We start from the raw sequence: 11,683 nt of genomic DNA on the forward strand, positions 1-11,683 counted from the left end.
AACTATTTTTGTACTCTTATGTTGGAGGCTGGAATGAAATTCACCTATATTTGATGAGAGAGTTCATGTTATATGGATGTTTAGATTGAGGAATTGAGATGAGACATAAAAAATTGAGTAACATGGGACAGGGAATTATGAGAGACAAAGTATTTTGTGGCTGAGTCAGTCAACTTTTAAAAAAAAGGCTAGGAATGAAATCCAGCTAATTTTATGCTATAAATGGGAGTTCTAATGAATTTCCTACTAAAATACTATTACTCTGATAGTAATAATAATTTACATTTATATAGCACCTAAATCTTGCTCAGCACATTCCATATGACTTCATCTCTTTTTTACAACAATCTGGTAAGTCAGGTGCTAGTTTTCTACCTCCACTTTTGCAGATGAGAAAACTGAGTGCGTCTCACTCAGCAAGGTTGATTTGCCATGGGATCACATAACTAGTAAATGTCAAGAAGCAAGTTTTGAATCCAGGTCATAAGATCACTGATTTAGAGCTAAGGATGACCTCAGAGTCTTGTTCAACCCTTCATTTTAAGGATGAAGAAATTGAGATTACAGGAGTTAAGTGACCTGCTTAGAATCACCTAGCTCTAAGGCAAGACATGAATCCCAGTCTTTCTGACTCAGGTCCAATGTTCTATCTACTATACCAGAGAATTTGAAACTACTATCTCCACAAGAAATTTATTTTTTAGAGCAAAGTATCCCTCTTTATATTTGTCTTATTTACTACATAATTATCAATTTTTTCCTCATAATAATACCAAGGCTTCAACTTTTTTTTTACTTGAAAAAAATTCTAAACAATCAAGTTTGGTTCCATGGGACTCTATGTTGGAGACTTTTATCCCTACTGAATTACACGTTTAAACTAATTATTCTTCTGTTGCCAATCTCTTGTAGATACCTAGTTACTAAATCTCAAATGACAAAAACAAGTTTGATGTGTCCCAGAACATACACACAAAAACATAAATATGGACAGATTCAATCAGAAAAAATTGCTTTCCAAATCTTGGAAAATTCATTATTTTTTTCTCTGACCTATGACATCTATTCAATTATGTCCTAAATTTAAAAAGAAAAAAAAAAGAAATCTATATGTATATTATTTCCTATTAGCTGATCCATAGATTAGAGCTGGAAATGGCATCATAGGCCAGCTAGTTGAACATTCTTTCTTTACAGATGAGGAAAATGAGGTCCTGTGAGGTTAAGTGAACTGTTCAGAGTCACAAAAGTATAAAATGTCAAAGACAGGATTTGAATCTAGGTCCTCTGACCCCAGAATCAGTTAATGTTCCTTGTATTGCTGGTTTACATAAAGAGTATCCAGTGATGATGTTCACAACTAGAAACTTCTCCTTATGTTCTGGTCTACCTATATTTGTGAGGATGCTAATTATAACACAGATCTCTCCCTCCCTCTCAAGGCTTCAGGTGTAAAGTTGGAAAAAAAAATCTCAAAAATTAATTACAGGAAAAAAAGAGGAAAGAGCCCATTCTATCTGGAATTAGATGAAAGGGGGCAATTTTCTTAAAATTATCAAAGAAATTTGGAGGGAGGTGGTGTCCAAAATATTGATTTATTCACTGTAGGTATGTATGGGAACCTCCATACTTCCATGTATGGGAACTTCCTACACAGATGTACAACAACTCAGTAATTTACAGAACTGGCTGGGGTTACTGAGAGATTTATGATATTTGCCAGTGCTTCCATATTCCTCCATATAAACAAAAACAAAACACAACAAAAAAAAGGGGCACAGCTAGGTGGCAAAGCAGATTGAGCACTGGTCCTGGAATCTGAAGTTCAAATCCAACTTCAGACACTTACTAGCTGTGTGATCCTGGGTAAGTCACTTAAACCACTTTCCTCATGTTTAAAATGAGCTAGAGAAGGAAGTGGCAAACTCCTTCAGTATCTTTGCCAAGAAAAGCCCAATGGGTTACAAAGAATTGGAGACAACTAAACAACAAAAACTATTAGGTATTTTTAATTTTTAATTTAATTTTAGTAATTTTTGATTTTAATTCATTTAATAATTAGTTTTAGAGAGTACAGGAGAACTATAGATTATGGATTCACAGAATCAGAGATCTAGATCTAGGAAAGATTTTAGAGGCCACCTAACCAACCTTCTCATTTTACATTTGAGGAAACTGAGGTACAAGGAGGTTAAATAATTTGCCCAGAGTCATAAATATCAGAGAGGGGATTTGAAACTTGCAGCTTTTGTTTTCAGAGACAGTGTTCTTTCCTCCAGGAACAATGCTTCCTAAATCAAGACAATAAGGGTGACACATTCCCAAAATTTATTCTGGAATGATAAGTTTAACCTTTGACACTAAAACTATTTGTCAAAGAGTATGACATAGCAAAATGGCCGGTAATATTTAATTTTATTGTCTTTTTCCTTTCCAAATCTGGTTGATGTGCTCATAAGAGAAATCATCAAAAAGCAAGCAACAAGAAAGAGGATGCAAAACCTGTCTTGAATAAAAATCCACTGTGAGATATGATGAACCCAGAATTTCCTGGGGGGAATAAAACATGGATAGATGCCCAAAGGGAGGAAATAAGCCCCGCCCCCAGTGTGCTTGAATAGCACCAAAATAATACCCAGGAGGCAAGTTGAAAGCAAATTCCAAAGTGAATCTATATTCTTCATGATAGCAAATATGCATCAATGCATTTTAATATCATGCATATTAAGCTTATTTTCCTTGGCTTTGGAGGGTCAGAAGCCCTATAAGGAAATTACCAAGAAACAATCATAAGCAATTTCTTTTTTTTGTTAAAGCTTTTAATTTTCAAAACACATGCATAGTTTTCAACATTCAGCTTTGCAAAACCTTGTGTTCCAAAAATTTTTTTCTCCCTCCCTTCCCCTCTCCCCCTCCCCTAGACAGCAAGTAATCTAATCTATGTTAAACGAGTACAATTATTCTTTACATAGTTCCACAACTACATGAGCATTTTCTTAACCATTGTAGCTGTTAGGTAATAGGTCTGCCTCATGAGGTACTCAGGAATTGTGGATGGAATGTAATTTTAAGTGTGTGTTAAAAGTTGCGTATGCACACTCGTGGGTTTGCTACAGGTGCAATAGACTTGGGGGAAATCCCTAAACAAGCATAGCATGAACTCACCTGAAAAATGCCCTAAGCCAAACCAACTGTGCCAGTTTTAGTTGGCTCTTTAAGGTTTTTGTGGAAGGGCTTCTGGGAAGGAAAAGGTACCTTCTGGAGCCAAGAAAACATTTTCAGCAATTATTTATGATGACAGTCTCTTTTTAATTTCTTTTGTTTCCAAATTTTGATTTTCCTTTGTTTCCTTTTTTAGCCCATTCCCCCGATCAGATACATGCATCTAAACAGTCCGAGGCCTCAGAATTCCAGGTCGGGAGGGCCCTATATAACCACGTTTAACTATCAGGTACTAGCTCTTTGCCTTGGGAGACTGGTGGCAAGTCTCTTTTTTTGGAGTTCTCTAGGATCTTTGTCTACCAAGATGTTTTATGAGAGGTGTTTTTGCACAAGCAAAGGCTAGGCTGGAAGACAGACTTCTGAAATCTCTTGAGTTTGCAGTTCTCAGAATCTATGAATTTTTGCTAAAACTTCACACCAAGCCCCTACTTACATTCTCTCCTCTTTATCTCAACTTACTAATATACCAAGTTATAAAACAAATAGATTTGCAAATCAGAACGCTTATCACATACATCCTGCTACTCCTGGGTTGATAAAGATTAATTTTTTTTTTTACTTCTCTCAAATATTAAAAGTTTTTTTTTTCAGTTATCAAGAATTTTTTTTTCTCTCCCCACATCTCCTGTTCCTCCTCTTCCCACTCACACCCTCCAAAAAAACTAAAGACCAAAATTCCCTCAAAAAATCCCCAAACCCACCTTTTTAATAGATAAGTACTGTTCAGGCCAAACAAATCCCCTTATTGACCAAGTCCAAAAACGTAACTCATTCTTAATATTAGTTCATCACACTCAACATTTAAATATGCAATTCAATAGGGGGAGGATCCCTACCCAGGCTCCTCACCAATCAAATGAGTCCACACCTATTATATGCCAGAGACAAAAACATAAACGCCCTTCTGGAGGCTCCCCTCTTTATAGACGCTATAGTACTCCATCCAATAAGGCTAATGGATGGGTCTCTAGCACACCACCACATTTGCAAGTATAGCCAGGTGGTATACCTCAGCCTCAGGAAGGCTTGGAAGTACTTAGCTCCAAAATAGCCAGTTAAACTGTTCCCCTATCTATTTGTACTGTTTTGTTCCTGGGCCTAGGTGGATATGGTTTTGAAACCCATAACCTGGCAGACTGAAATCCAGAGTTTGCATAAGAATCCCAGTTGAAGACTCTTAGAGGTACCATAAGCCCAACTCACAAATGTAACCTGATCAAAATACTTTTTAAATATTAAGTGAACTTTCAACATAGCATGAACAGCTTTATTAATAATAATAGCAGCTAGCTTTTATAAAGCACTTTCCAGATATTCCATTTCTAATAGAATGCACAAGCAGCAAGAAAGAAATCTAGCCAGAGAATGCTTGTAAATGTTTAATGATTTGTTGGGGTGGGCATATTTTCAACCTTACTCCATTACTTTATTAGACAAAACAATAGATTAAATCCTGGTTTGTAGCATTATTGACAAATTTCTGAGATGCTCCTACTAAAAATTTAATAAATCAGGCTTTTGAGCACCGATATGGACTGGTTCCTAAACACTGATGCAGCTAACATTGTACTTCATACATAGTTTTATTTGGATAGTCCATTCTATACATCGGTTATTTTATCATTATACAACTTCATGGTGTGAGAACTCTCAACACAAATTGCAACCCATTTATGACTTAGAAACTAAATTCAAGGGAATTGCCTGAATCAAGATTATATTTCTTGCTCAGAATCACAAAGCCCAAGTCTTTCCTCAGCCACATTGAACACTCTCTCATAATACCTTGTTGCCTCTTCCATACAAATATACATATAACATCATGGATTTAGAGCTAGAAAGGATCTTGGACACCAATCCAACCCACCCCATTTTATAGATAAGAAAACATAACCAAACCAATGAAGAGATTTGCCCAAGTTCACAAGGTACTAAATAACAGAAGTAGAATTTGAGGTTCCAACTCTAAATCCATTGTTCTTTCTAATGTAGAATGCTGCTTTTCCAATTAATTCAATAAATATTAACATGAATTTATTTTCTTGATTTCCTAATAAATACTTATAGAATATAGACTCAATCTCTTTCCTTTTAGAAAAATCTAAACAAGAGTTAAGAAACTGGAATCCAGCAATGGAGAATGTGAGGTAGCTGTTTCCAAGACTTATGCCAATCGGTGGCATAAGGATTCTTCTACCCATTGCTCCCTGACAAGGTGTGTACATGTGCAGGAAAAGCTAAGAATACCACCAATGGAACATAATTGCTCTGCTCTGTTATCTTTATTCCTCATTTTTTTGGGTCATGAACATCCAAGTTTGGATAGAGATGCAGCAGACCAAAATAGTTACATTTATGTATAATGGGGACTGGCTGGGAGGCAATTGCTACTCCCTATACTCTGCCTACATGCTAGTGTGGTCTGGATAAGCTGGTAGATTTCATCTACCTTACCACCATTAACACTGCTACCACAGAGGGAAGAATCAATAATCTCATCATGAGAAATGATCTGGCAAATGGGCAAAAAAACAGATCTTAAAGATCTCCAATTTCCAAGGTTGTTCACTATACTTTGGGCATCAATAATTATTAAGAAGTTTTTCTCCTTATAATAAGCCTAAATATAGCTCTTTGAAATTTCTACCTATGACTCCTATCTTCAGCTCTCTGGTGTCAAGAAAACCAATTCAAAGTCGTTCCACATAACAGTTATTCAAATACTTGCAGGCAGTTATGATATCCTCCCCATGTTTCCTCCTCTCTTTCTCCTCCCTCCCCCAGGTCTCCTTTCCTCCAGACTAAATATCTTTCATTTAATTCCTTCAACCACCTCTCAAGGTGCATCAAACTTGAGAATCAGGGAGATGTTTGTGAAGTATACCAAAATAGTGGAAGAATTAAAAGCAGTTAAAAAAATCCCTACAAAGTCATGTAGATTACAAAAATGATTCTATTCTAAAACACAAATTCTTTGTAACAATTCTCCACGTAAGAGCCGAAAAACTTATCCATTTATATAATAAGATAAAGAAATTTCAATGGTCAAGAGTTTGGGTTTGCTGCTTTTATTGGATTCTCCTATTATCTTCCCACAAATTTTGCCCTATGGTTTACTATGTATTTAAAATGTTATTCTGGCCATCCCCTTCTTACAAATTTTATTGGGTTTTAAAAAAAAAATCAGATGGCTAACAATATTCATAGTGAGTCCTAAAACAGGATTCTGAAATTGGGAGATTAAAAGTTAAATAGAATATTTTAATTACTTAAAAATGATTCATATCCACAAACTCAAAAAAATTCCTTGCTGCTTTATGGGGTAATACACCCACTAAGTATTTTCTGTAAAAAAAAAAAATAGGTGTTTCTTAATTATAATATGGTAAAACATATCAGAATCTTAGGGAATTTGTACTCAAAAGAAGATCAGTGAGACATCATCTTTCAAAATGAAGACAAGAGAACAGAAGGAAGGACAGAAAACAGCCCAAATAAAACAGCATTAAAAGCTACAGGTTGTATTTAATATACACTTTTTTTTTTTTAAACAAAAGGTAGCTGTGCACAACAGAAACCTGCACTTCATGCACAATCTTATTTCTGTTCTACTGTATGAGGAAATCTCATGTGAGAAAATTTGTTATTTGTTAAATTCGGTATTTTAAAAATTAAAAGGAAAATTCATACTCCGTGTGAATGCTTGGGAGAGGAGAGGAAAATTTCATTAGTTAATGGAAGGCCAAACTTAAAACTAATTAGTGTTTTCTTTTGGAGCATGATCAAATCACATTATTTATCTCTATCACAGCTCCGGTTCAGCTGTTATTCTCTTAAAGATATCTTGGAACCAAACTGCTTTTCACTTAATTTTAAAAATGCCAATCCCTCCACAGTGCTTGGCACATAATAGATGCTTAATGGAGGCTTGTTTGTTAATTTTAAATAAGCATCATCTCTAACTTTGTTATTAATTAGCTAAACATCTTAAACAAACAAGGCAAAAACACTGGTTGTCAGATGAGGCACATGTGGTGTTCAGGGGGATTCACAGTCAAAAGACACGGGTTCAAAACCTAGCTTTGTCACTCGCTACTTGTGTAACTCTCTGGGCCTCAACTGCTGCTTCATTAATAAAATGAGCAGCTTGGACTAAAGTGTCTCTCTAAGGCCCTTATCTCCATGATTCTATGTATCAAGTTATAACCGAGACATGAATTTCAATTGCAGCTCTGACAACATCGATATCTATGGATCGAACTAATAGGAAAGAATAGAGAACTCTGCCAAATTCCTGATTATTTTATGCTTCCATCGGGGGAAAAAAAAAAATCTTTTCCCCGATCCTGGCCATCGATGTCCTAATTTAGGTCGGGAGACAATACGTGAGATCGGAACCGACAGACTGGGTGTGGTCATTTGGCAACCGACCCGAGCCCATCCCTCTTCCCCGTTATACCACTAAGAAATGAGAGTCAGCTCTACCCCCCGACATGATTTTTACAGCAGCTTAGCTCCAAATTTCACCAGAAGCATCCCCGACCATGACGACTTCCCTTTTACACATGCACATGTAACCAGTCGTGCCAGACCGCTCGGGAGACAAAGCCCCGTCTTTTGAGCGAAAGCCACCGCAAGAATATTTCATTCTTGCACTAGGGGTTGGCACAGAAGGGGCTCCCGAAGAAGACAGACGCGGCTACGACTAGAACGCCTGATGTCGACCTCGCCACAGAGCAAGATAGATTGTCCACAGACAGAAGCACTACGGGGGTGGGGACAGCGCAAGTAGCCGAGGTCTGTAAATTCAGGCAGGCTGGAGCAGCGCATAATTCACCACACCAGACAGGATTCAACAATGTGTCCGATGGGAGACCTTGTTTTCGATGACACCGGCAGGAGGACACTAGCAAAATATTCACCAGATAGCTTAAGTAAAATTTTCATTTCAACAAGAAGGAAGAATTAGAACCTTTTCCCCCAGGGCGTGAGATGGGCTTTGGAAAAGGGGGTACCCTCTCCTACCCTTGATTATCTGAAAGACTGCAGTACTTGTTTCCCCATTTTACAAATTGGAAAATCAAAAACAATCTCAGGCCATTCTCAGGCAGGTCTGCTGTTGTGACAGCCTCCGAGCTTCCACGAGGAAAAGGTGGGTGGACTGGGGATCCGTTGGGTTTTCCCTAAATGTGTGGGGATCTCCCTCCCCCGGGCTTAAGCTTTGAAACAATGCTCCATCTGGCTCAGATTTTAATCTTACCTTTCTCTAGTCCCCGGCATCTATCTCCCTTACACCCAACCAACCTACAATCATGCCCTGCTCAGACTTCTTCCCAGATTACGCATACCCACACAGATGAAATGCTGTTCATCGGAACTCCCACTTTCAGAGATCTTTTTCTTCCCCACACACCAAAAGCACTACCCACCCCACCCAGTATCCTGCCTCCACCCTTCTCTCTCCTGAAATCCAAGCTCCCGTCTCTCTGAACAACAACCCCCTCCTCTATTCCCCCCACCCCGCCCTTCCACCCTCAGCTTCTTCAAGAGCCCAGCCCCAAAGGATCCACGCCACCTCGCTCCCCAAAGCTTGCAAGGTGGAGCGTTCTCCCTTTCCAGAATACACTGCCCGAAAGCCTCGGGGAGCTGAATAATACGTCCAGGCAGCTTAGAGCTCGCGGTGGCGAGCGGTCTCTTTGTGGCTCTGGGCAGGTGGCGGAGGCATGCGGTACTGCCGCGCCCTCTCCCCGACGCAGCGCGGGGACTAGGTTGGAAAAGAATAGCCCTCAGTCCGCCGCTGAAATCCCGAGTCTCGGGGCCACAATCGGGCCGAGGGACACAGAGGCTGCGGGGGTGGAGGGAGCGTGCAACCGGAGACCTCCAAGAGGCTGGAAGGGACCAAAGTGGGATTCATGCATCTCCAGGCCCGATTCCCCCCGCCCCAGGCCTGAGCCCCTCTGCCTGCAGCAACCCGCCCTCAGCATATCTCAACACAAACTGCCCCTCTTCCTCCCACGCCAAGCCCCCTCCCCGAAACCCATCTCCACCACAGCTCCCGCTGCAGCCAGTCTCCGCCTGCACCAGCCCCCTCCTCTCCTCGGGAGCCCAGACCAGAGGTCACCCAGACCAGAGGTCACCCAGACCAGGCCCTCTGACCTCGGGTCTCCCGCCTCTAGTGCGTGTGAGAGAGGGTGGCGGCAGTGCTGGGAGTGGGGGAGGGGGATGGAATGCCCACTCCCACCCTATCTCCTCTGCCCCCTTTAGGAATCGGGGTGGGGGAAGTTACCTCCCTCCTGGTGCGTTCGGGGATTGTTTCCTCCCCATCCCTCCCACGCCCTTTTGTAAGGCTTCGCCGAGGTAACAAGGGGGCAGATGACGCCGCTGCTGTCATTTGGGGAGAAGCCCACTGCCCACTATGCCATCACCCACTTTGCCTGGCTGCTGCCGCCGCAAACTCCCGCGTCCTCCTCCGTCCTCCTGGAGCTGTGACCTCCTTCAGGGCCGTGGCCGGGCTGGGGCCGCGGATGCTCTGAGCGGGAAAGGCGGCTGCTGCCGCTGCTGCTGCCGCTGCTGCTGCCGCTGTCGCCGCGATCCGGCTCCGCCGTGGCCGCGCGCTGCGCTCGGTAACCCCAGCACACTAACCGAGAGCTCTGGGAGGGCAATCGAGTGGGGCGGGGGCGGGGGGAGGGAGGAGCCGCTGGGGCGGGGGGAAGAGTAATGCGAGCGGGGAGCCGCGAATGGGGGCGGGGACGAGGGCACAGAGGGATCAGCTTTAGCCAATCACTAAGCGCTTGGCTCCGCCCCCCTCCCCCTCTGTACCCCGCCGACGAGGATCCTCGCTCTAGAGTAGAAGGCTTTTAGGGGCTCTTCCAATCTTATAGTCCTCGAGCTGCCAGGCTGCGGACTACGACTCCCGTCAGGCCTGGCTACAGAGCCGGGAAAGGAGACAAGCGAGAGCCGCAGAAGGAACCGACGGCACAGCCCACGCCCCTCTTCCCTAGCTCCCTTTTGGTTTCCATAGTGACCGAAGACACTTCACAAAGCCCTGGGAAGGCGGATCTCCCGAGAGAACTTCGGGAAGAGAAGAGGGGCGGGGGCCCCAAAGGAGGCCCACGGCGTACCCTCCCAGCGCTGCTCCCGCTCCGGAGTCCGCAGAGAGCCCCCGGGGGAGGCGAAACAATAGCGCCAACGAACGGGGGTCACGGGGCGTGGGGGCTCTCCTGGCCGCTCAGTCCCAGAGCCTGGCGAGGCTGAGCTCCCTCCAGGCTAGTTCCCCCCGTTTCCAGGGCCTTTCCTCTTTCTGGAGGGCAGTTTTCAGCATTTGAGTAGATCAGGTGGCGCGCACATACAATCTGTCCGTTCGCACAAAGTAGACATCGGACGCGCTCCTCTGATCGCCAAGAAACAGTAGTTTGGCTACGCTTTCTGGGCAGTTTAAGTTTGGAAATGGCGCCCCCTGGGTTGCTGTCCACCAGAATGGGGAATTAACAGCACAAAATAAAGCCTTGGGTGTGTTAAACATGTGTGCGTTTATTTTTCTTTAACTGACAGAAAAGGAAAAAAAAATCGATTCTTGGCTGTGGGGGAGCGGCAGGGGCGCGGCTCAATCACGCTCCAGCCTCGGAGTTTTCCTTAACATTTCACAGTATATATTACTGAGGGTGCCGATCTTAAATTTGTTATCTATGTCTGTTATTACTGAATGGCTTCTCTTGCATTAAAACACAATTCTCCGAATCCAGAGCTTTTCTTCCTAAAAATTCAAAAAGTGGTAGCTTTTTGCTTGCACATCACTTTCCTTTTTAAACATATCCCTTCCTGGTCCAGAGAGTTATTTTTTTGTAACAAAGAATTTAAAACAACAAAAACAAAGAAGCGCGGGGTTGGGAGGTGGGGGTGGGGAGCAAGTCCCACACCCAAAGTTCCTGCAAGCGGGATTTCAAATGTTCTCATGTCTTCTTTTGGGTCACACTAGGTCATTATAAATGTACTCTTCGAGTTTCCTTTTTTTGTTGTTGTTTATTTTGCTATTTTGAACCTAAACCTTTGGGACAAAGTTGCTTATTCGTTTTCTGGGATCTCTTATGTTAAAATCCTTGTGCGGCCACTCTCCATAGTCAAGTAGCCTATTCTATCACTTCCAAAATCTAAACACTTTAAGGAAGAAAATGGCTTTAGGCTCCAGAAAAATGAGTAAATTTCTGAGGAATATGTCCCGTTCGTTCCCTTCCAGTGGACCTCAGGAAGTACAGCAAGGGATGCAAAAGACATTCCCCTCCTTAAAAACCTAATCTCCCCAGGTGGATCCTCAGGGCAACGCTGTAACACTAGAATAGTTACGTGAAGAATGCCTCCGGGGATATTTCCAAGCAAAGATGCTATTCATTACTTCAACCCTGAGACTGTCACTAGAGGGACCCCTCCCCTCTATTGCAAAAAAAGAAAAAAAAATACAAAGAAA

At 42.3% G+C, this 11,683-nt stretch overlaps 1 protein-coding gene across 2 annotated transcripts in view; it reads right to left on the minus strand.

Moving 5' to 3' along the window:
* The window catches only part of DPYSL5 (dihydropyrimidinase like 5), a 103,527-nt gene extending 93,804 nt beyond the window's left edge, over window positions 1-9,723 (minus strand). The window contains exon 1 of one of the 2 annotated variants that reach the window (XM_031951407.1): window positions 9,652-9,723. Coding sequence is in view for 1 of the 2 variants with exons in the window: in XM_031951406.1 (XP_031807266.1) it covers window positions 9,509-9,546 (38 nt within the window). In the remaining variant the exon portion in view is untranslated. Of the gene's footprint in view, window positions 1-9,508; window positions 9,581-9,651 lie in introns of those variants that run through there. The other variant, XM_031951406.1, reaches the window with a different exon arrangement.
* Between the last annotated feature and the right edge of the window lie 1,960 nt (window positions 9,724-11,683).

This window comes from Sarcophilus harrisii, chromosome 2 (genome assembly GCF_902635505.1).
Source record: "Sarcophilus harrisii chromosome 2, mSarHar1.11, whole genome shotgun sequence".
Classification (NCBI taxonomy): domain Eukaryota; kingdom Metazoa; phylum Chordata; class Mammalia; order Dasyuromorphia; family Dasyuridae; genus Sarcophilus; species Sarcophilus harrisii.